The 26,764-nt window shown below is 42.2% G+C and overlaps 1 protein-coding gene across 1 annotated transcript in view; it reads right to left on the bottom strand.

Annotated features, from left to right (window-relative positions):
* The window catches only part of LOC126202959 (translation initiation factor IF-2-like), a 138,068-nt gene that overhangs the window by 7,308 nt on the left and 103,996 nt on the right, over positions 1 to 26,764 (bottom strand). The window contains exons 3-4 of the mRNA XM_049937079.1: positions 21,971 to 22,137; positions 7,955 to 8,213 (exon numbers count right to left, since the gene is read on the bottom strand). Of these exons, the coding sequence (XP_049793036.1) occupies positions 7,955 to 8,213; positions 21,971 to 22,137 (426 nt within the window). The remainder of the gene's footprint in view (positions 1 to 7,954; positions 8,214 to 21,970; positions 22,138 to 26,764) is intronic.

The raw sequence follows: 26,764 nt of genomic DNA, 5'->3' as shown, positions 1-26,764 counted from the left end.
GTACTGCAGAGAAGTTGCAGCAAAAATTCCCCAAAACAAATATAACACCTGTAAATAACGATGCGCTAAATACAATGGCATTACTTCCAATCACAGAGAATAACGTCAATAAAACTGTTCAAAACCTAAAAAATAAAATGTCAGTAGGCTTAGATGAAGTACCAATGTGTGTACTGAAGCAATGCACAGGGATTATACAAGGCCCCTTAACAAATATAATAAATGAATCCTTCACATCAGGGTCATTTCCAGAGCAGTTAAAAGAGGCAAGAATTGTACCATTGCTTAAGAAATGTAATGCAGAAGACATAGAAAATTACCTGCCAATTTCCCTGCTGTCACCATTCTAAAAAATAATAGAAGCAATTATGAAAGACCCATTAATGAATTACCTGAATAAATACAATCTTATAAGCGAATCACAGTTTGGTTTCCAAAGTGGCAAAAATACGGAGTCATCCATAGTAGAATTCACAAAAGTTGTACTTGATGCTCTTGATAAAGATGAGTGTGTCGCAGGCGTATTTTTGTATCTTTCTCAGAATTTTGATACAGTCGACCATAAGATCCTACTAAACAAATTAGAAGCATTAGGCATAAGAGGGGTAGCTAATGACTGGTTTCGCTCATACCTAACAGATAGGATACAAAGGGTAGAGATAACACATACTTCAAATACATCTAAACATTTAGTAAAACACTTATCAGAATTAAAATACATTAATATAGGGGTTACACAAGATAGCATATTAGGACCAATACTACTCCTAATATACAACAATGACTTTCCCAGTAGTGTAACTCATGGTGAAAAAATTCTCTTCGCTGATGTCAGCAATATTATAGTCACTGAGAAAACAAGAGATCTCCTTGCTGAGAAAGCAAATGAAACTCTAAAGGGAGTTTATGATTGGTCAATATGCAAAAAAGTGACATTGAACATAAAGAAAACTAATGCCATGAATTTGAGTTTGAAGAGGAAAAATGACAATGTTAATTAAATGTAGATGTCACATCTATAGACTGTGTAACAAATACAAAATTTCTAGGAATGAACATTGATTCTCAGTTGAAGTGGTGTGAACACACAAAGGTACTTGCAAACAGAATGTCATCAGCATGTTATGCTCTTAGAATCCTATCATCAGTGTGTAACATGCAGTGTCTTTTAGTTTCATATTATTCATATGTACACTCAATTCTTAGTTAAGGCGTTCTTTTTTTGGGGAACAAACGCACAAAAATGAACAAAAGTTTCAAACTCCAGAAAAGAGCCATAAGAATAATAACAAGAATACTAGTTGAGCTCATTGTGAAGATATGTTCAAAAAACTGGGGATTTTAAATGCTCCATGTGAATACATTTACCAGTCAGTTGTACACATCAAAAATAACATTGGTAATTACTGCACAAACAGCTCTGTCCATGACCATGCAACAAGAGACAGACTCAACTTACATTTACCAAGAAAAAATAAACATAAAACTCAAAATATCATTTTCTACCAAGGAATAAAACAGCACAAAAAGTTACCTAAAGAGATTACAGAGACTGAAGAAATACACTTATTTAAAAAGGTAGGGGTTCGACAAAAAATGTTATACAAAAAATAATAAAAATAATGATTATAAAACATCCAAATTCTACATAATACCATCACTTTATGTTTTTTCCTTTCTTTTTTCCTTTCTAGAGATACTTACCCCAAGCTATGCATAGCACAATACTAACACCTACTCCTCTTTCTGAGCTCAATATCCCACTCATTATGGAGGAATGCTGACTCAGTTTTTAAGGATAGCAAATGGGAAGTCACGGTACAGAAAATGGCCCAGAGATCACCAATGTGTGTGTGTGTGTGTGTGTGTGTGTGTGTGTGTGTGTGTGTGTGTGTGTGTTTAGTGAGTGAAGTGTTATGAAACAATGTGTGTATAGTGTGTGCAGCGACTGATAATGAGATATGAGTGAACAGTGTGGCATTACATTATTTAATAAGTTATTTATAAAAATGTATTTTATACCAGGAGTAAATCTAATGATCGTCTTTAAACAGAAGTCTGTAAATATATGTGTATACGAATTAGTTTATTTTAAATTGGTCTAAATGAGTTAATACTTGGACATGTCCTATATCATTGTAAAAAGAGATATACAGATGAATAAAGCTAGTACTACTACTACTACTAATATTTCGCAGATCAGACACAAACATACCATAATAAAAATCCTGTTTAATGTGGGAGTATATCCCAAAGTCCGACACCAGCTACCGAGAAAGATTCAGAGAAGGCGGTCGTATGATTGCGTGACTTTTGTTATTCTGTTTCGATATGATAGTTAACATCGAAGGCAGATTTAAGGGACTGTACATATTAGTTAGACGTTAAATAAGAGTGTGTGGAAATCTTTGCATTTGTCTGTACTTTAGTGGGGTAACCGAGGTAGATGATGAATGATCAAAATGACATACATCACACATATAAAGTACTCAAGCGTTCACCAGCTGCGAGCACTGTGAGCTTTCCTGCGTTACTTACTTCATGTTACATGGATCATTTTTACGATAAGTTGAACTGATGTGCAACGAGTCATTTTACATTCACATTATTTGCAAATACGTGTTCAAGCTGAAAACTGATAAGTTGTTTTCAATACACAGATGTAGTTTGATAATTTCTACCCGCAACCTTATACACATTATATTACTAGAAATTCTTCTACAGAATAGAAGGAGATGTCAAGGAGAAACGTTTTCAGTTTGTTTTCAAATTTACTTTGATCTCTGTCAGACATTTTACGTTACTGAGTGTTTATAAACAGTTGGAGTTGCAGCGCTGTGCAAACCTCTTGCTGCTTAATGAAATCTTAATGTGGAGTAATGAACGTCACTGTTCCTTCTCGTATGTAATTATGTGCATTATTGTTCCTTTTGAATTGTAGTGGATTATTTACAAAAAACTTCATGAAGGAATAAATGTAATGTGAAGTGGTAGTCAGCATGTTCGTCTCCAGAACAGACGTCTGCAAGACGACTGTGGGTGAGCACTATATATTATTGTTACAGTACATTTCTGAGAAATGAATACTTTCTTTCCTTAACATGAGTTACCCCAGAACATTGTTCCATATGACATTACTAAATGAAAACATGCAAAATATGTCAACTTGTTGATTTGCTCTTCCCAAGGGTTACAATGATTCTACGTGCTAATGTGGCTTAACTAAGTTGTTTTAGGAATTCTAAAAAGTGTTTTTTCCTGCTTAAATTCTCATTATTACGGTAACCTAAAATTTTTGAAGTTCCCACCATATTTTGTATTTTCTCGCTATGTGTTACACTTCCCATTGGTGACGTGAGAAAGACCTTGCAAGACAACACCACTGTAAACGACAATTAAATGTACAAGCGGTGTAGAAGATTCTTTTTTAGGTCCAAAAGGAACAGATCTTAATATTTATGTAGGAAGTGGAGGGATGATAATGTTTTCTTAGATGCAGCTGAGTATTCAGTTCAGTTAAGGTTTTTTACATGAGTATTTGCTAAGGGAATGGAATTTATTTAGGAATAAGAATGAGAAGGATCTCCAAAATTTCTGACTACTGAGCCGTGAATCATCAACAAGCCCAAGGACCAGTTGGGTCTTTTGTTAGAATGAGACTTAAGATTACATTTTAACCTAGTTTGGTATCGCACATACATCAGTATTAACATTATCGATACTTGTTCTGAGATTAGTTACTTTGGGCCTAAGTATACTGACGGCAACTGGGACTGAGTGCTTCAAATTAACGCAGTTAGTGGAAATAGTCGCAAACATTTTGCTGATGCAGTGAGATGAGGTGATCGAAAAACAGTGAGCATTCATTCCGGAAACAACAGAATAGCAGCTGTAAACATGGACGCTGAAGGTATTACTGTATTTGAGAGAACTACGTTTGTTAGCCAATTCCTGATACATGGCTCAAAAGACGCCGACGAGGGTGTTTTAGAGTCGTTCTTATACCAACGAGAATATAAATATCGATAATGTGCTCTCGCTGCGACGTAGACCGTGCGATAGTCTTAGCAACCCACACTTACACACGATGCGATTAATTTCAATTCAAGGTCGCAGGAGATTGCAGGAACAAAGCGGCTGTAAAATTTATTAGTCACCTAGAGCCACCTTCAACTGTTCTACAAAGTCATCGATGCACTACCGTAGAAAATTGTCAAGTGACGTGGGGTACGACAGTTCGATGGTGTAGTACAATAGGAAATGAGGCGTCTGATCTAGAAATTAATATGCACAGCATATGGATCTTGAACAACAGCCTTTTGTGTCACTCTTCGTGCCAAAAGTACTCAATTTCGCGAAGGAAGGCGTTGCATTTTCCCATACCCCCTCCAATAAACGCAATTAGCCCATTGGTCTACCCAACTATAGATTTTATGTGTTCGTCTCATTTCATATGACATATTTGTGGAGCTCCTAAATACTCCAAATGGCGTGACATGCTCCAGATATAGAGTGTGTATCGCTACAAACGTCGAGGTGTTGTGAAGGGTGTCTTAAGAAGAAAATCGAGGATAGGAATCCGTGTCCAGAAACGTCATCCGACGACGCTACAGGGCGTCGAAGTTATAGGCTGTGGCGCTTAACACTAGGCTACCGCTTCAGCAGCAAACGTGACGTTGTAAGATGACGGACTGTAGGTGGAAAGTCTCCCAACGTTGTTTCTTATTCAGTGATCGCGACTGACTGCCCCGATCGCCAGTGTAGATGATGGAACTAGCTGCTGCGCTCAAAGGCCTTGTCTTGTATGAATGCGATGCTGTGTTGCCCTGGTGGATGGTGGTTTCAGTCATGAGTTTCAATCTGCAGTTTATTTTTCTCCTGGAATCCTTTAAAAATTTCCAATGTTTTTCGGTAAACAGTGAAAAATAAACTGCAGGTGGCTACCCATGTACAGAACCATCATCCACCAAGACAACAGATCATAGCAATGATAGGAGGCGAGGCCTGTCTACGCATCAACTAGCTCCGTTTTCTCCACTGGCGATAACAAACAACATCGGGAGACGTTCCGCCTACAGTCCGTGAGCGTACAGAGTCACGTTTTCTGCCGAAGGGGTAGCCTAGTGGCAGGGGCCGCAGCCTATAACTTCGATGCTCTGTACCATCGTGGATGACGTTTGCAGATAGGGGTTCCTCTCCTCTATTTGCCCCTCAAGACAGCCTCTACAACCCCTCGAAATTTGTCGCATAATTTCTGGGACATTCTGCAGATCGTAATCGTGTAACTTTCTACTATTGCATCTTTTCTTGCTCTCATTGAATTTGGATAAATGCAAGATAATGACTATAACTGAATGAAAACTTTGCTTAAGCCTTCCTGTATCTCTTTATGACCTTTCAACGATAGCATTTTTATGTCCGCAATGAATCTAATAGTCTGTCGATGAACAGCTGCTGTCCATTACGAAGTAATCGATTATGTTAAGTCAACAGTTCACAGAACCAAAAGCATATCCGTAAAGATTCTCTGCATGATTGTATATTCGTTAAAAACTAACACTATTTCCAGAAATTTAGGAAGCTATGCTGTACCTCGTCGCTGGTATCTACTATTTACATGATATCGTGCGTGAATAAGGCAAGATTTATTTCTGACAAGCAGCTGCTCTAAAATCCGTGCCGTCACCATAAAAGAAGCTTGGAAATTGCATGTCGTCTGTTCTTGAGTCTCAGGTATTTAAGTAAACGGGAATGTATGTGATAGATAGTACTGTTATCGAATAGCTGAAGACTGTGGTGGGGTAGCGAAGAGGAGATGGCTGAAATAATTTAATAGTGGATGGCTTCGTGGTCATTATACATTTTGGTGCGACGAAACTTCCGATATTACATGAATACCGAGACCTTTTAGTTGGACAATGTTGTTAAGCAGGTGAAATATCAGAGGCCATCGTCAAGTAAATATTTAGGACAAGGTAAAAACAATGGCGGTGCTCTCGTGTAGTATACAAAAGATACTTTTTGTGTTGTTGTCTTTTATCTTTGTTATTCGTCCCGCAGTATTGTGATAGTTTCTCAGCATGTCGGGGAAGCTACTTAGTGTAAGTCGCGATTACATAGGAAACCAACACAGTAGTCAACTACACGAACGCTAAGCGCTGTATTGCTAGGAAAGAGACAGTTATCCCCTCATACGTGTGCTACACTTACAAGGGGAATTCCTTAGCTCTAGAGATTGAAAATCGAATATACGAGATCTGTCTGTTCTACCACGTATTAATTTTGTTTATCTCTAAAGCCTTGCATTGATGTGAAACTTATCTGAAGATTACTGAAGCACAAGTTAGTGTGCAAGAAAGACAGTTATGACCATCAGATTCAGAAGGGTCAGAAATGGTCTACTAACAGGGGAAAAGTTGAAAACGTGCTTGAATCAGTGCATGTTAACACACGCAGAACTAAAATAACCGTGTTTCACGGAACAGTTACTGTGTAGAAGTGCGTTTTAGTCCCATGCCACTGCCACAGCTTCAGTAAAGTGATTAAAACAAAACGAAATGGAAGACTTCGTGGAAATGATATGGATAATGTGATCACTATGGTATTACATGGTGGACTACTACAGCGTGCACATATCGAAAATGAGGTGGCTCGACCAAGTGTGCATAGTGCCCCATTACGTGATGTTTTAATCATTTCACTGAAATTCCACCATTTGTGCAGGGTCACCGAAAAGTTCGGTGATGTTTGAAAAGGCAATAATTGACGCAATGATGTAGGCAGAGAGGTAAACAGTACCACTCATGTCTGAAATGACATGGGGTATTATTAACAGCAAAAACGAGTGCATAAACCGGCTAGCAAATGGCGATGGACAGCCCGACGTCAGTGATGCCACATGAGAGCAGTATATAAAATGAACTGTAGTGAGATAGACAGATTATTCCTAGCCTGGCTGATAAACACCTGCTGTAAACTCCGCCTTTTTTGCAGGATGGCGCTCCACCCGATACTGGTACACGTGTGAAAGATCTACTGCACACATCGTTTGCTGGGGACCGCGTGCGGAGCCGCCATTTCCCTCATGCTTGGCCTCCCACAACTCCAGACCTCAAACGGTATGATTATTGGTAGTGGGGCTACCTGAAGTCGCAAATCTATCGCGATCGTCCAACCTCAATAGTGACGCTAAAAGACAACTTGCGACGGCACTTTGTCACAATATCTTTGACATATTGTTTAGTGTTGTTGACCACATTATCCCTGGACTACACGTGTTGCTGGTGAATGACGGCCAAAACGCTGAGCATTTGTTGCAAGGAAAATCGCCTTTCCTAAAAATACATAAATTATTATGCTGCTTATTACTTTGTATGATATGAAGCAGCATCGGCAGATCATTTTGAGCACTTTGGTTTTGTTAAAGTTCTATGACATTTCCAGCATTCGTGTCAATTTTTACTTCTCTAACTACATTACTTCGTGAAATATTGAATTTTCAAATGTTAAAGGACTTTTGGGTTACCCTGTACTTCGATGGCGAATAAGGGGAGACAGTATACAAACCCAGTAACTTGAATTTTCAGAAACCCGTTCTGAAACTATCGCATGCGTTGATATATAGTTCTTCGACCAAATGTTCAATATTTTGTCAAATAATATCCAATTTATAACTCTTATAAACCTGCTGGGTGGTATCGTTACACAGTATCATTTAATCGGAGACATGGGCTGCCGTAGTCCATAGATTTGAAAGCCTTCGGATTTTACACATAAGCAGAGTTTTAGCTAAATAACTTTGATGGGCTGCAGAATACACGTATCTCTATATTTAGATATAACTTTCATTTGGTTTCAACCGTTCGAAAGGGGCAGCAAGTCGGCGCAGACCATATAGTCTCAGGTGTGAAGTACGGGAGGCGACGCCAGAGCCACTACTTGCGGCAGTTAGTACCTGGAGCCGCTGCCAGCGCTGCCGTCGCCGTCGTCCCCGCCGCTGCCGCCTCCGGCGCCACCTCCGCCGCCGCCAACGCCCGCTCCGGCGCCCACGATGGCCTCACCCACGGGGACGCCGGCGATGGCGGTGGCGACGGGCCGCGAGATGGCCAGCCCCCCGGGGCCCACCAGCGCCATGCCCTGGGGGCGGCTCGCCGCCACGCCGCCGATCCCCGCGATGCTCAGCCCCACGGGGCGCGCCTCCGCCACCGAAGAACCTGCAACCACGGGCGCCACTCTCAAGGGGGAGACATTTCTGCCTTATCACACGCACACAAAACTGGCACTAATAGCATAGGCTTATAGGGAACACACACAACACAAATCTGCAAGACCACGGTATTGGTGATAAGTTGAGAAAACCGTCCCGAAACACAGGTGCTACAAAACGCCACTGTTTCCTGCGCATGTACCCCGACATCAATATGGGATATGATCACCATGCACACGTACACAGGCGACACAACGGGTTGGCATACTCTGGATCAGGTGGTCGAGCAGTTGCTGTAGTATAGCGTCCCATTCTTGCACCAGTGCCTGTCGGAGCTCCTGAAGTGTCGTCGGGGTTCGAAGACGTGCAGCGATACGTCGACCGAGAGCATCCCAAATGTGCTCGATGGGGTTTAGGTCTGGAGAACAGGCAGGCCAATCCATTCGCCTGATATCTTCTGTTTCAAGGTACTGCTCCACGATGGCAGCTCAGTGGGGTCGTGCGTTATCATCCATCCGGGGGAAGGTGGGACCCACTGCACCCCTGACAAGGTAGACATAGTGGTGCAAAATGACGTCCCGATACACCTAACCTGTTACAGTTCTTCTGTCAAAGACATGCTGGGGTGTACATGCACCAATCATAATCCCACCCCACACCATCAAATCAAGACCTCCATACAGGTCCCTTTCAAGGACATTAAGGGGTTGGTATCTGGTTCCTGGTTGCCAGACGAAAACCTGGCGCGAATCACTGTTCACACTATACCTGGACTCGTCCGTGAACATAACCTGGGACCACTGTTCCAATGACCATGTACTGTGTTCTTGACACCAGACTTTATGGGCTCTCCTGTGACCAGGGGTCATTGGAATGCACCTTGCAGGTCTCCGGACGAATAAACCATGTCTGTTCAGTGGTCTGTAGACTGTCTGTCTGGAGATAACTGTTCCAGTGGCTGCGGTAAGGTCCCGAGCAATGCTACCTGCAGTAATCCGTGGCTGTCTGCGGGCACTGATGGTGAGATATCGGTCTTCTTGTGGTGGTGTACACTGTGGACGTCCCGTACTGTAGCGACTGGATACGTTTCCTGTCTGCTGGAATCGTTGCCATAATCTCGAGGTAACACTTTGTGGCACACGGAGGGCCCGTGCTACGACCTGCTATGTTTGACCAGCCTCCAGTCGCCCTACTATCCTACCCCTCATAACATCATCAGTACGTGTGTTGCAACGTGTTTGCAACACACAGTCACCATTAGCACGTTTGAGAACGTCTGCGCACTTACTCGCTGCACCGTACCCTGACGTGCACCAACACACCTCTGGGTATGTGGACTGCTGCCAGCGCTACCGTGCGACGACCGCAGGTCAAATGCACTGCATGGTCATACCGTGAGGTGATTTAAACCCGCAAACTGCTCACCAGAGCGTTGTTTCAGCATGTATCATCATACTGTAACAACGATAGATATTGAAAAACAACTTTCACGTGTATTGATGTAAGGTAGGGGTTCATGAAGGTAGATTAAAACTTCGAGGCGGACCTTTGCCTTTCGTTGACAAGTGCTCTACAGACTGAGGTACCAACGTAGTAGCCGGCCGCGGTGGCCGTGCGGTTCTAGGCACTTCAGTTCGGAACCGCGTGGCTGCTACGGTCGCAGGTTCGAATCCTGCCTCGGGCATGGATGTGTGTGATGTCCTTAAGTTAGTTAGGTTTTAGTAGTTCTAAGTTCTAGGGGACTGATGACCTCAGATGTTGAGTCGCATAGTGCTCAGAGCCATTTTGAACGAACGTAGTACCTCGTCTCCTACCTTCCAAAGCTGAGGTGAAGATGTCAAGAGAGGTTGTCAGTTGTGCATGGGTAGCTCAGTTGGTAGAGCACTTACCCGTGAAAGGCAAAGCTCTTGAGTTTGAGTCTCGGTTCCGCACACAGTCTTAATCTGCCAGGAAGTTTCACATCAGCGCACCCTCCACTGCGGAATGAAAACTTGATCCTGGCATATGAGACATTCTAAAACGTAAGAAAATATTATTTTCAACGAAAACCTAAGTTTTTTTTAATGCGCACCCTGTATTATTTCTTACACAATCAATATCATGAAAAATCAGAAAAAGAATGGCATTAGTTGCATCGCAATACGTCAGTTACATACTGAGAAACTGCAGAGTGAAGCTGACGCTCGAAAGAAACGAAAAACGCGGTTACTGCACATCCCTAGATGCAAAGTGTGAATCCCACGTTGCTCGTGAACGCGATGTGATTGACTTACAAGAATGCAACAAAAGCTGTACTTACTGGTGCTTACACTGTTGGTAAATGGACTCGAAACGATACAGATATCCTCTCACAGAATTACGTACAACTACCGTTTACTTCTCTGTTAGATCTTGGTCAGCCATTAATTATGAGTACCCTGGCTGATGATATTGGGTTCTTCGTTACCGTTAAGTCCATTCTACTACTGTAGTAAGATCAGTAAAGCACGCAAAATCTTTCCTTATTTTCATTGTGTGTGATGGGACATTTGTATTGTATCCGGTTCACATATTAACAGTGTAAATAACAATAAGTACAGAGTTTGTTGCATCGTAGTACGTCAATCACATCGCCATTACGAGCATCGTAGGGTTCACGCTTCCGTGTCGAGATGTGCAATAGCGGCGCATTTTGTTTATTTCAAGCGTCAACTTCGTTTGCAATTTCTCGCAATGTAATTGAAGAATTGCGACACCATCAACGCCATTCAATTTGTGATTTTTAATTTTATTGATAGTGTAAAAAATAACATGGAGTATCCATTTAAAAAACCATAAGTTTGTGTTAACAATAACATTTCCTTACGTATTAGAATGTCTTATATTATTTACTTTCATGACCCTATGCCTTACACTCATACCTGTGAAAGACGTCTTCAGCATCTGTTGTTGTTCCAGAGATATTTGCCGTGCAGCTTCCATAGCCGTCCATAATTGCGTAGGTGTTGCTGTTGCACGATTTTGTGCACGAACCGACCTCTGGACTACAGCGCATAATTGTTCGGTGAGTTTTATGTCGGGCGATCTGGGTGACCAGACCATTCGCTCTAACTGTCCATTGTGTTCTTCAAACCAGTCGCCAATAACTGTGGCTTGGTGACACCCATTGTTGTTTGGGAACATGAAGTCCATAAATGGCTGCAAATGGTTTCCAAGTAGCCGAACGTAATAATAACCGGTCATTCATTTGGACAAGAGGACCCAATATACTCCATGTAAACATAACCAGACCACCATAAAGCCACCAACAGCTTGCACAATGCCTTGCTGACGACTTGGGTCTATGGCTTTGTAAAGTCTGCACTTCACTCGAACCCTATCATCAGCTCTTAACTATTGGAAACTGATAAGGCCCCGGTTTTCCAGTCGTCTAGGGTTCATCGGAAATGGTCACGAGCTCAGGACAGGCACTGCAGGAAATTTTGTGCTTTTAGCAAAGGCACTAACGTCGATCATCAGTTGACATATACTATTCACGCGAGATTTTCCCGCACTGTCCTGGTGGATATGTTTGTCGTACGTCCGACATTGATTTCTGTGCTTACTTCACGCAGTGCTGCTTCTCTGTTGGCGCTGAAAACTCTAGGTAAACACTGCTGTTCTTGGTCGTTAAGTGAAGGCCATTGGCCACTACGTTGTCCGTGGTGAGAGGTAATGCCTGAAATTTGGTACTATCGGCAAACTCTTGGCAGTGTGGATCTCAGAATATTGAATTCCTTAGCGATTTCCTAAATGGAATGTCCCACGCGTCGTTTTCCAACTACCATTCCGCGTTCAAAGTCTGTCAATTCCCGTCGTGCGGTCATAGTCACGTCAAAAAACTTCCCGAACGAATTACCTGAGTTGTACAAATGAAAGCTCCGCCAATGCACTGTCATACCGTGTGGACGCGGTACTACCGTCCCCTGTGTATTTGCTTACCGCTGTCCCATGATTTTTGCACATCAGCGTAAGTGTTGTTACTGTATTACCCTTACGTCATTGGGGTGATTAATTTTTTGTCCGGCGCGCTTATCTTCCAAGCTCAAAACCACTCGAAGATTTCATCATAGAAACGGTACTCAGTTGTACCTAAGAACACTTTAGAAAATGTTTAGGTATCTTTTTTCAAGTTCCTGCAACTCAAATAGTCTTTGAACATTCCCGCCGTCGTTTTCTGTGCTTACGTTCCCTGTCCCACGTTCCTTTAAATCGATAACAATCTACATACTTCAGCAATATTCAAGTATGGGTAGCATAAATGTTCTGTAGGCGATATCTGACAAATATTCAGCGATACCAGAATATCCTGCCTCTGTACATAAACCTTGTATTTCTCATACCAATGATAGATCTATTGTAACGTTACCACCTTGTATTCTCGCACTGTTGTATTTTTCAGACTTAAGTTGTTATTTATTAACAGGCAATTGTCGATGTGCGTAAAATGCAGATATTTTGCGGAGATCTGAATGGATATTTTTGTATTGCTTTTTCAAATAGCATTTAATCGTCTCTCGAAAGCGTTAGATACGTATTAATGTTATTCGTTACACTACCCTGAAGAACACAAGAGATCATCTTTTGTCTTTGTTCCTCTCTATCCACTCATGAAGACGTAATATACTGTCATTATCTCGAATCTCAGCTTTGTGAGCTATTCACATGAGTATTTGGGGAACATACTCAAGTACTGGCTATGAATTTCAAAGGGTGTATCAGTACCATAAAGGTGACTGTGACTAGTGCACTGTTTTGTTTATCGTGCTACGTTGTTGTTGTTGTGATCTTCAGTCCTGAGACTGGTTTGATGCAGCTCTCCATGCCACTCTATCCTGTGCAAGCTTCTTCATCTCCCAGTACATACTGCAGCCTACATCCTTCTGAATCTGCTTAGTGTATTCATCTCTTGGTCTCCATCTACGATTTTTACCCTCCACGCTGCCCTCCAGTACTAAATTGGTGAGCCCTTGATGCCACAAAACACGTCCTACCAACCGATCCCTTCTTCTAATCAAGTTGTGCCACAAACTTCTCTTCTCCCCAATTCTATTCAATACCTCCTCATTAGTTATGTGATCTACCCATCTAATCTTCAGCATTCTTCTGTAGCACCACATTTCAAAAGCTTCTATTCTCTTCTTGTCAAAGCTATTTATTGTCCATGTTTCACATCCACACATGGCTACATTCCATACAAATACTTTCAGAAATGACTTCCTGACACTTAAATCTATACTCGATGTTAACAGATTTCTCTTCTTCAGAAACGCTTTCCTTGCCATTGCCAGTCTACACTTTATATCCTCTCTACTTCGACCATCATCAGTTATTTTGCTCCCCAAATAGCAAAACTCCTTCACTACATTAAGTGTCTCATTTCATAATCTCATTCCCTCATCACCACCCGATTTAATTCGACTACATTCCATTACCCTCGTTTTGCTTTTGTTGATGTTCATCTTATACCCTCCTTTCAAGACACTGTCCATTCCGTTCAACTGCTCTTACAATCTTTTGCTGTCTCTGACAGAATTACAATGTCATCAGTGAACCTCAAAGTTTTTATTTCTTCTCCATGGATTTTAATGCCTAGTCCGAACTTTTCTTTTGTTTCCTTTACTGCTTGCTCAATATACAGATTGAATAGCATCGGGGAGAGGCTGCAACCCTGTCTCACTCCCTTCCCAACCACTGCTTCCCTTTCATGCCGCTCGACTCTTATAACTGCCATCTGCTTTCTATACAAATTGTAAATAGCCTTTCGCTCCCTGTATTTAGCCGCTGCCACCTTCATAATTTGAAAGAGAATATTCCAGTCAACATTGTCAAAAGCTTTCTCTAAGTGTACAAATGCTAGAAATGTAGGTTTGCCTTCCCTTAATCTGTCTTCTAAGATAAGTCGTAGGGTCAGTATTGCCTCACGTGCTCCAACATTTCTGCGGAATCCAAACTGATCTTCCCCGCGGTCGGCTTCTACCAGTTTTTCCATTCGTCTGTAAAGAATTCGCGTTAGTATTTTGCAGCTGTTACTTATTGAACTGATAGTTCGGTAATTTTCACATCTGTCAACACCTGCTTTCTTTGCGATTGGAATTATTATCATGCTACAGATAGTCAAATAAATTAAAGTATCGAGAAGACGGGAACCCTATGATTGTACTGGTGATAAGCCATATGGAATGCAAGAGAAATGCCAACAGAAACACAACATGAAATAAATAGTGATGTATAGCGTACTATTTGAAATAACCGTTGTGAATGCAGAGAAGAATGTTGTAATGTTATTATCTGTAGACCGTGAAATATAATACAGACAAATTTTTTCCTGTTACATCATCTGAAATATGTTCACTTAGTTACGATTCTGCGGATAATCGTACTTGAGGAGTATGTAATATTGCATTGCCTGAATGAGTGACAAGCATGCCAATATTGTTAATATGTTGACAATATATCTGTGGGAATGGTAGGAGAGTAAGTTGCGGCCGATAGCGTAAGTGCTCGCGGCCGCGATATTGCGATCATGTTGACGTTCTTCCAGGTAATGACCGAGAAAAGCGTCTGAGTTGATTTGTATTTAGTTTGTTTGGTTGATGGAATACAGAGCTCTTCCGGTAGAGACACACTTCGCCAGTAATTGTCAAAAATGCGGTGAGAGGAGCCTTAGGAACGTAATAACAGCACGGAACCTTTCTCGACGCCGGACGTCTCCATAGTGAAGGTCCCCTTCACTGCGTGAAAGGCAGCCAAATTCATAGCTGTGGCCAGCTGAACTCTACGAGATTCCTGGGAGAGAAAGGCTATTTTTGTAATTACAGCAACGGATGTTGTTTTGACGTGCAGTCAATGATGCAGGATTTGAGATGTACTGATACTGGAACGCAACAATCCTTTGGTGTGTTCAAAATGGTTCAAATGGCTCTGAGCACTATGGGACTTAACTTCTGAGGTCATCAGTCGCCTATAACTTAGAACTAATTAAACCTAACTAACCTAAGGACAGCACACACATCCATGCCCGAGGCAGGATTCGAACCTGCGACCGTAGCGGTCGCTCGGTTCCAGACTGTAGCGCCTAGAACCGCACGGCCACTTTGGCCGCCCTTTGGTGTGTTTTAGGACCCGTAATTCAGACTGTTTCGGTTTCTAAATGTGACTAGTCTTGTTACAGCTATACTTGCTTTATGTAGTTTTATTTCATTCTATTTGCTAAGGGACGCTTTCTAGAAGTTTATAAGTAGTACTACAAACCCAGATGATTACAGATAACACGATATTGCGTACTTGTGATTTCAGGAAGCTATAGGACAGTGAGTGAAACTTCCTGTAGGAATTGGGGATAGACACGAGAGGCGATTAGCAATCTCTACATTATTCCTTGACGCAAATCTTTCACTGTGCACTGCTGCATGAGTATGACAATATTCAAGTGATAAGCCCGCAGTCAAAAAGTGAATAAATACCCAAATGATACGCTGAAAGTCAGCCAAAAGTTAATTTTAATAAAAAGTAATCGAATTGGTAAAAGGATTTACGCAGGCAGCAATACATGTATCAGTTGCAGTTTGTATGACCAGTCCAGGTTCTGGCTTCATAACGGAAGGTAGAGTTAGTTAGGAACTATGTCATATGTCCAATCAGGCGACTATCCTTGATACATCGGATGTTTACATACGTTTAAATACTTCTTTTCTTTGCGTGTACCGCTGTCATTATCCAAGTCCCTATGATGAATAGTTGCTGCGCAATCCTGGTAATCGAAGGAGGGAGATCTACTGAGTGCACCAGAGCTAGTCTGAAAATATAATATTTTCAGCCGCGCGGGATTAGCCGAGCGGTCTGAGGCGCTGCAGTCATGGACTGTGCGGCTGGTCTCGGCGGAGGTTCGAGTCCTCCCTCGGGCATGGGTGTGTGTGTTTGTCCTTAGGCTAATTTAGGTTAAGTAGTGTGTAAGTTTAGGAACTGATGAGCTTAGCAGTTAAGTCCCATAAGATTAATAAAAAAAAATCTTTTCAGTGTGAAAGAAACACAGAATGTTGCCAGCATGAAATGTTAGACTGTTATCCATGGAAAGATACAAATTGACAAAATTTCATAGTCACGCAAAATTTCATGAAGATGAAAGTTATTTCACACGATCATGAAACAAGAGGATTTTCTCCTATATTCTTATTTACTACTATATGACATAAATAGTGGCCCCACCCGGCTTCATACGGGTAGCACTAAGTATCAACAGCCGGATAACTTGTTTCTAATACGTAATTATACACACAAATCTTTATTGTGAATTATTAGTGAAAACTGTATCAAAATCCCTTCAGTAGTTCCTGAGATTAGCCTTCATACATAAACAAAAATGCGGCGAGGGACTCAAATTTATAGCGCGCATAGCTATCCAATAATGATTTTTATTTTCTGGCAGATTAATAATTACTGTATTAAATAAATTAGTAAAAAGGTGGTGTAGCAGTTGTTTACCACATGGGTTTGAATATGAAAACGCTTTTAGTAGACATTGCTCCACAGTAGATGAGATTCCTTTGGATTCAAGCTACCATTCATTTATAACTTGCGAATGTATTTATAAGATTGTGTAAAACCTAGACCGTACTGTTCACTATTTCATTTTCGTAACCAGTCTTCTTTCTGGTTTGTTGTGGCACTCCACGGCTTTCTCTCTTGGGTCAATCACTTCATCTGAGTAGCGCCGGCATTTTAGATGTGAACAAATATTTGTTTGTGGTTGAAGTCAGATTCCAGAATTGAACGCAAAATTCAAAATTAAATGACAAATGATTAAGGCAGTGGTCGGTATACCAAACTATTGACTGAAATTTCGTTACCATCTACGGGAGACATCTTAAGAGAGAAATCGACAGATGAGGACGAAACACTATGGTATAGTTTTATATTCCGACCACGGCCTCTCAGTGCAGAAGTTCGAATAACAGAAATCAGTTTAACACCAAAATACCATGTGGTTATAATTTAGGAACAGGCATTCACGGAGGTCCATTGTGGACTATAATTATAGTATGGCAGCGAAACTTTAGTAGATACGGTACTGCATTAATGCGGAACCGATTTACACTGGAAAAATTCAGTTCCAGTTGTGGCCACCAGGTCCACATCTGGCGCTGAACGCTGTTTGTATGACGGTATGAAATTTGTGTTGTCATTTAACAAGCCGTAAAGTGAGTGAACGGTGTGTTTATGGAGAATAGAGACCGTGCATTGTTAGTTAAGCTAATTTATGTAAACGGTAGCAATTACAAGCTGCGTTGAGAGAGTATCGCTAACTGAAAGGTCTGAGAAGAGGGTCGGTGTTATTAAATGGTTTACAGAACATCACAATGAAATTTGAAAACCACGTTGCCCGGGTTGTGCTAGTTCTCGTACCATGTCACGAGAAATGTCCATACCATGGTCAACAATGCGGAAGGTTTTGAGGTCTGTTTGCACTGATACCCAGACAAGAGTCAGACAGAGCAGCAATTAAAGCCTCATGATCTGCGGCAACGTGGAGGTGGCTTACAAAACACTCGTTCGGCCCATACTTGAGTGTTGCTCATCAGTGTGGAGTCCGTACCAGGTCGGGTTGACAAAGGAGATTGAGAAGATCCAAAGAAGAGCGGTGCGTTTCGTCACAGGGTTATTTGGTAAACGTGATAGCGTTACGGAGATGTTTAGCAAACTCAAGTGACAGACTCTGCAAGAGAGGCGCTCTACATCGCGGTGTAGCTTGCTGTCCAGATTTTGAGAGGGTGCGTTTCTGGATGAGGTATCGAGTATATTGCTTCCCCCTACTTATACGTCCCGAGGAGATTCGAGCGCGCACGGAGGCTTTCCGGCAGTCGTTCTTCCCGCGAACCATACGCGACTGGAACAGGAAAGGGAGGTAATGACAGTGGCACGTAAAGTGCCCTCCGCCACACACCGTTGGGTGGCTTGCGGAGTATAAATGTAGATGTAGAACGTCCTGAATTTGCTCTTCGCTCTCTGGCACGGATGATATAAGGCCGGGCTATATTGTATAGATTTGCGAGGCGCATTTTGCAGTACAGGGTGCTGTGAGCGCTGTTAAACCGCCTGTTGTGCACTAAGAGCCATTGCACTCGCCACACACGGCTGCGTGGTGTGGATTGAGAAGCACCTTTGTACTCGTTCCGTTCTTCTTTGAAGAGAATACACCCTGAACGGCTGACGGGTATACCGTGCCGTCTGCACGCTATCGAGACACCTCATTGTACAGCATTAGTTTCCTGCTTTGGAAGAGCGCAACTGTGTGGAAACCACTGTTTTCATGCAAGATGGATCAGCATTTCATGCCGCTCGCCCAGCGAAAGATCTGCTAAATGCAGTCTTCCACAAAAGTGTTATCTCCAGAGGTGTTCACCGAGCGAGGTGGCGCAGTGGTTAGCACACTGGACTCGCATTCGGGAGGACGACGGTTCAATCCGGTCTCCAGCCATCCTCATTTAGGTTTTCCGTGATTTCCCTAAATCGTTTCAGGCAAATGCCGGGATGGTTCCTTTGAAAGGGCACGGCCGATTTCCTTCCCAATCCTTCCCTAACCCGAGCTTGCGCTCCGTCTCTAATGACCTCGTTGTCGACGGGACGTTAAACACTAACCACCACCACCATCCAGAGGTGTTCCAGATACATGGCCTGCAAGATCACCTTTTGTGAATCCATGTGACTTTAGTACCTGTGAATGTCTGAAATATTGCCTTCACCAGGGACGCATTCGCTGTTTACCAGATCTGAAGGCCATTATATTGGAACACGTTGTTCGCATTCCACTGGAACTGCTGCGAGCAGCAGTTGATCACGTCGGATGCAGCATCTCATCAATGTCTCTAGTGTGCATGTTGTAAGCCGGCCGTTGTGGCCGAGCGGTTCGAGGCGCTTCAGTCCGGAACCACGCTGCTGCTACGGTCGCAGGTTCGAATCCTATACATACAATATGTATGTTTTTGGATAGGGTCCACTTTTATCAAAAGACATTTTTTTGTTTTTAACCCAAGCATGTTTCACTGCAGTTGCAGCATCTTCAGTGGGCTTTTATTTTCCATCTGTTAAAGATAAGGAGTGTTCTTTGCTGTTTGTATAAATGTAGCTATTAATTTTTAAATCGTAATTACAGATATTTGAAAAAACACATAAATTACGAATTCATACCTTTTTACCACATGGTGTGGTTTTTCTGATGTGTTGTGTTTCTACAGTGACCGTTTTTTGCACAGTTTGTCATCTGCAACCACTTATACCTTAAAGAAGACAAATTTGACAATTTGAAAACTTGTTATTTCTATGTCTGAAATTATTTAATTCTATGTGTGTGTCTATTTACATAATGTTTCACTTACGTTTTCCTTTTAATCATCTTCATCTCTGCCGAAGACTATATATTGAGTTGTCACTGTACTGTAACTGTTTCACTGTTTTACCAGCTGTAAAAACAAACACGGCGGGCAGTGGAACAATTGAAGGTGTAACTCAATATATAGTGTTCGACGGTGATGAAGATGATTAAAAGGAAAACGTAAGTGAAACATTATGTAAATAGACACACACATAGAATTAAATAATTTCGGACATAGAAATAACAAGTTTTAAAATCGTAATTTTGGCTTAAACAATTTGTCTACTTTAAGCTATACGAGGTGTGGCTAGAAAAAAACCGGACTAGTACTGGTGAAACAATAAAACGAATGCAATAAGGCTGAAAGTCGCGTGGCCTGTCACGTGACTCTCGCTCCGCCTACTGCTCGAGTTTCATCTGCCTCCTGCACTCAGTCTGCCCGTGGCGTCTGTTTTAAGTAGTTGACGTTTTGTCTGTGCGTCGGAAAATGTTGAGTGTACAGAAAGAACAGCGTGTTAACATCAAATTTTGTTTCAAACTAGGAAAATCTGCAAGTGAAACGTTTGTAATGTTACAACAAGTGTACGGCGATAATTGTTTATCGCGAACACAAGTGTTTGAGTGGTTTAAACGATTTAAAGATGGCCGCGAAGACACCAGTGATGACACTCGCACTGGCAGACCATTGTCAGCAAAAACTGATGCAAACATTGAAAAAATCGGTAAACTTGTTCGACAAGATCGCCGTTTAACAATCAGAGCAGTGTCTGAGTTAACAGGAGTTGACAAGGAAAGTGTTAGGCAGATTCTTCATGAAAGTTTCAACATGAACAAAGTGTGTTCAAAAATGGTTCACAAGCGTCTCACAATTGAACAGAAGGAACGCCGAAGAATGATTTGTTCTGACATCCTGGCAAACATTGAAAGTGATCCCACCTTCCTACAAAATGTTATTACTTGCGATGAATCGTGGTTTTTTACTTACGATCCCGAAACTAAACGCCAATCGATGCATTGGAAAACTCCTGGTTCTCCACGACAAAAAAAAGCACGAATGTCAAAATCGAAATTCAAGGCAATGATGATTGTTTTTTTTTTGACATCAAAGGGATTGTGCACATTGATTGGGTACCAGAGGGACAAACAGTGAATCAGCATTACTACATTAGCGTCCTGGCTACCCTACGTGAGCGAGTACGGAGAAAACGGAACGATTTGTGGAGAAAAAAAGTCATGGATCCTTCACCAAGACAATGCCCCAGCTCACAGTGCGTTGTCAGTGAAGACGTTTTTGGCAAAACACAACATTCCCATCTTAGATCATCCACCCTACTCACCTGATTTGGCCCCCTGTGACTTTTTTCTTTACGCTAAAGTCAAGTCAGCTTTGAAAGGAACTAGATTTGAGACTGTTGAAGCAGTAAAAGAAAAAGCGACGGAAGTAATGTATGGACTTACCGAAAATGATCTGCAGCATTGCTATGAACAGTGGAAAATTCGTATGGAGCGGTGTAGAGACCGAGGAGGAGAGTACATTGAAGGAGATAACATGAAATTGTAAATAATTGTAAATAAATGTTTTTTCCAGCATCAGTCCGGTTTTTTTCTAGCCGCACCTCGTAAGTGGTTACAGATGACAGACTGTGCAAAAAAACGGTCACTGTAGAACACAACACATAAGAAAAACCACACCATGTGGTTAAAGGTATGAATTCGTGATTTACGTGTTTTTTTCGAATATCTATGATTACGATTTAAAAACTACTAGCTACATATATACAAACAGCAAAGAACACTCCTTATCTTTAACAGTTGGAAAATAAAAGCCCACTGAAAATGCTGCAACTGCAGTGAAGCATGTTTTGGTTAAAAAACAAAAAAATGTGTTTTGTTTAAGGTTGACCCTATACAGAAACATACGTATTGAGCAAGCGGTGGTTAATAATAAAATCAGCAAGTCTTTTTCAATTGCTTGACCTTTCTGCCCTAATAACATTCCTAATCCATTACATATGGAAACATTTTCATACCTCTTTATTGCATCCATAGCGCCAGATTTGCGCCTGGTGGTAAAAATTGGAAGTGATATTTTTCCAGCGTAATTTGGTTCTGCATTAAAGCGTTAGTATATACACCAAGTTTCACTGCCATACTATAGTTACAGCACACACTGGACCTCCGTGAGTAGCTGCACTTTAACTATAGCAACCCGGTAGTAAGGAAACAATAAAACGGGATAGACAATTTGAAACATGCAAAAAAAAAAAAAGGTATTATCAGTTGCCGTTTGGTGGTAGAGACTTGTGGCGCGACTTCACTGCCCCAGAGCCTGTTGCCCCCTTGCTGGGACAGTTCCGGACGCTTCGCCGCCTTACCTTCTGGTGGCGGCTGGATGGCGACCGTGTCGGACGGCGCCCTGTGCTCCTCTATGCGCCGCCCAGTGGTCGGGTCCCAGATGCCCGAGGCGCCGCCGTAGTAGCGCAGCGGTCCCTGCTCGTCCTCCTCCTCTTGCTGCTCATCCGCTACGCTGCGGTGTTCTTTCCTGCACAGCGAGCCAACACATCGCGATTACCACCAGTGCTGGAACGCACCTCTCCAGCATTTCAAATACACTGCCTGTCAAAGCAAGTGAAGGACTCAGAAGATACGGTCAAAAAAAATGTGTCAAATCTTACGGGACTTAACTGCTAAGGTCATCAGTCCCTAAGCTTTCACACTACTTAACCTAAATTATCCTAAGGGCAAACACACACACCCATGCCCGAGGGAGGACTCGAACCTCTGCCGGGACCAGCTGCACAGTCCATGACTGCAGTGCCCTAGACCGCTCGGCTAATCCCGCACGGCGAAGACACGGTCGTATGTCAGTGTAACTTGTGCGTCGACACAACATTAGCAAATACACTACTGACCATTAAAATTGCTACACCAAGAAGAAATTCAGATCATAAACGGGTATTCATTGGACAAATATATTATACTAGAACTGACATGTGATTACATTTTCACACAATTTGGGTGCATAGATCCTGAGAAATCAGTACCCAGAACAACCACCTCTGGCCGTAATAGCGGTCTTGATACGCCTGGGCATTGAGTCAAACAGAGCTTGGGTGGTGTGTACAGGTACAGCTGCCCAGGCAGCTTCAACACGATTCCACAGTTCATCAGGAGTAGTGACTGGCGTATTGTCACGAGCCAGTTGCTCGGCCACCATTGACCAGACGTTTTCAATTGGTGAGAGATCTGGAGAATGTGCTGGCCAGGGCAGCAGTTCGAACATTTTCTGTATCCAGAAAGGCCCGAACAGGACCTGCAACATGCGGTCGTGCATTAATCTGCTGAAATGTAGGGTTTCGCAGGGATCGAATGAAGGGTAGAGCCACGGGTCGTAACACATCTGAAATGTAACGTCCACTGTTCAGAGTGCCGTCAATGTGAACAAGAGGGGACCGAGACGTGTAACCGTTGGTACCCCATACCATCACGTCAGGTGATACGCCAGTATGGCGATGACGAATTCACGATTCCACTGTCCGTTCACCGCGATGTCGCCAAACACGGATGCGAATATCATAATGCTGTAAACAGAACCTGGATTCATCTGAAGAAGTGCCGTTTTGCCATTCGTGCACCCAGGTTCGTCGTTCAGTACACCATCGCAGGCGCTGCTGTCTGTGATGCAGCGTCAGGGGTAACCCCAGCCGTGGTCTCCGAGCTGATAGTCCATGCTGTTACAAACGTCGTCGAACTGTTCGTGCAGATGGTTGTTGTCTTGCAAACGTCTCCATCTGCTGACTCAGTGATCGAGACGTGGCTCCTCGATCCGTTACAGCCATGCGGATAAGATGCCTGTGACTGATGACCATAGATGTTAAGTCCCATAGTGCTCAGAGCCATTAGATTCCTGTCATCTCGGCTGCTGGTGATACGAGGCCGTTGGTATCCAGCACTGCGTTCCGTATTACCCTCCTGAACCCACCAATTCCATATTCTGCTAACAGTCATTGGATCTCGACGAAGGCGAGCAACAACGTAGCGATACGATAAACCGCAATCGCGATAGGCTACAATCCGACCTTTATCAAAGTCGGAAACGTGATGGTACGCATTTCTCCTCCTTACACGAGGCATCATAACAACGTTTCACCAGGCGACGCCGGTCAACTGGTGTTTGTGTGTGAGGAATCGGTTGGAAACTTCCCTCATGTCAGCACGTTGTAGGTGTCACCACCGGCGCCAGCCTTGTGTGAATGCTCTGAAAAGCTAATCATTTGCATATCACAGCATCTTATTCCTGTCGGTTACATTTCGCGTCATCTTCGTGATGTAGCAACTTTAATGACCAGTGGTCTATGAAAATGATTAGAGTTTCAGCTCTCTGTGACAAGTGTAATAGCATTACTGTGGTTACCAGCCCTGAAAAGGTGTATAAGAGACGTGACAAATACCAGATATTGATTGATCACTGTGAAGGAAACGACGACGCAACATGCTCATGTGAGACAGCGTGGTCAGCACCTTTTGGCTGTGAAAAGTGGATCTCCATTTGGCCGGCTGGCCGAGTTGTGCACTATTCAGATCCGAAGTGTTTTCAATCGTGGCACTGGCCTGATGTTCGACTGCACAGGAACGGCCAAGCAGACATACTAGTTGTCTAGGTTTCATCCTACCAAGTCTGACCATCACCCTGGTTTGAACCGATCACGTCGTGATCCCTCCGTATCTGCAATGGACTCTCTGTAAACTTGTATGTCGTCTTGTAACAGCAGGGAATTATCGTTCCGTATGTTGGCTGCCATTAACACCACAACACAAACGGAAGCATTTGGAATCGTGCTATGACCAGCGAGCATGTAATGCTGGTGAATGTCGCCGCATTGTGTTCAGTGATGACTCGCGGTTCTGGCGGTCGTCGGCGAATATGAGAGCGACTTGAGGAGAGGTCCTATCCTTCCAATGTTTTGAAGAAACACAACAGTTTTACTCCTGGCGGCAATGTGTTGGGGGCCATGGCGTTTGACTTCAGGCCACGCCTAATAGCGACTGAGTGAACTCTGACGGCATAAGATTACGTCACGGACACGCTGCGTCGTCTTGTGTTATCCCTCATGTGACAGGATTATTGCGCCATTTTTCAACTGCTCAGTGCTTGTCCATTAATGGTCGTGTCTCTACAAACTACCTCCGCGATGCTGAGGTACTTCCACGGTGAGCATGATCCCCGGATCTGTCTACAATAGAAAAAGAAGAGCTTGAAAAAACCAGCCAACCAGTTGCAAACTAAAGGTTTATTTAGCTGTTGACCAAGGTTTCGATAGTTATAAAATTATATTTTTCAGAAGGAATGGACCCTAAAAATGTATATAAACGGTTCAAAACTCTTTTACATACACAACAAAATATTAATAATAGAGCAATACTTATGAGGTAAGCGCATTCAATTGTTACATAACATGATGTTAAATTGTATTAGCTGAGGCCGAGCGGCTCTTGTCATACATAAAACCGAAACAAAAGCCAGAAACATCACATACGACAGCAGACAGATTACACTCACCTTACGTCAGAATAAATGCACAAATGTATTCGCCTACAGGTAAAGGCTCTTGTCTACATAAAATTATAACAGGAGTCCAAAGCATAAAATATATGCATAACGTAAATATTCATCATGCGAGAGACAAAGGTCAACTGCTCACAGGTACAGGCTCAAGCGATAAGGAAAAATCGGGATGCAGTGGGTGCTAAATACATGCACGTAAGAACTACGCCTTGCTTGTGCTAAGTAACAGCATTTTTCATTAACGTGAGAATGAAAAATTCATCTGCAAGGCTACTCATAATGCAATCAATTTACAGTTATACATTATGTATAAAATCTCTTAATACATTTGCTGACAGAGTAATACTGTACGTAAATTCATCGAGCAGAAGGTAGAGTTCCATTTACAAAAGACCACTGTTAGAAATGCATGGGGAAAGAAGAACAAATAGGAGCTAAAACAACGTCACTAGAAAGCAAACTTCTGCTTAACAGTACGGAAGCTTAAGCTATAACACTATCACTGCCTCTCGTTCATGTTCTGAAACTATTTTGCTAACCGATAATAGTATATAGAAGCAGTACAATGTTACCTTCTGTAAGGATTTTCCTAGTTTTAACCGTGAAATGCCTAAAGGAGGTTGCCTATCGGACATGAAATTTAGAATTACGTAAATACACAACTAGAAACAGATACAGTTTAGAAATTGTTTTCATTAATCAAATTGCTCTAATGATAAAGAATACGGTCGCCAGCCTAATTAGGAATAGTTGGCATTCTTTAGATTGTTTATGAAAGTGTTCAAATGGCTCTGAGCAGTATGGGACTTAACATCTGAGGTCATCAGTCCTCTAAAACTTAGAACTACTTAAACCTAACTAACCTAATGACATTATATACATCCATGCCCGAGGCAGGATTCGAACCTGCGATCGTAGCAGTCGCGCAGTTATGGACTGAAGCATTATGAAAGTGTGTTTAATTTGCATTACTACAGTGGTCAAGATTAAAGGCTCCCCCTCACCCACATTGAAAGTAGCTGAAATACACTAAATTACTTGATTATGAAAAGTTATAACTACTCTTCATATTTATGTTGAGTTCTGTGATCATTGTGTTCTAAAAAAGTGTAATATCAATTATGAGTATTCACTTACTGTTTTATCCTCACTGAAGGTAAAGTGACTAGGAATGTCATTATCTATGAGAAAAGTTACTTCTTTGACTTTAAAGAATGGTGTGAATCTTACTGCATGTGAATAGTATTTAAATTTGTACTGTACAGAAAATATCTGTTGAAGGAAGACTAGGCCATGGCCAATTTCCAGTTCAACAGTGACTTGCATGTGTAATGTGAGTGAATCTATTTAGTTTGACTTGGCCTTGAATACTAATGTGTGTTAGTATTTAATGAGTTTATGAAAATAGGTTTCTTCTGTTATGACTGTCAGTACCTACTTTACCATTTCTATATGCTTGATATGCTTGTGGCTTGGTTCATTGCACTTTCGTACCTGAAAAGTATCGGCTATGTCTTTCCACTAAAACTGCTTACTTTTTCTTTAAAAAGGAATGTCACACATTTCTATGCCTAATTGGGCTGGCGACCGTATTCTTTATCAT

Source organism: Schistocerca nitens, chromosome 9 (genome assembly GCF_023898315.1).
Source record: "Schistocerca nitens isolate TAMUIC-IGC-003100 chromosome 9, iqSchNite1.1, whole genome shotgun sequence".
NCBI lineage: Eukaryota > Metazoa > Arthropoda > Insecta > Orthoptera > Acrididae > Schistocerca > Schistocerca nitens.
The sequence above is the reverse complement of the archived record's forward strand: the minus strand, read 5'-3'. Positions and strand labels throughout refer to the sequence as shown.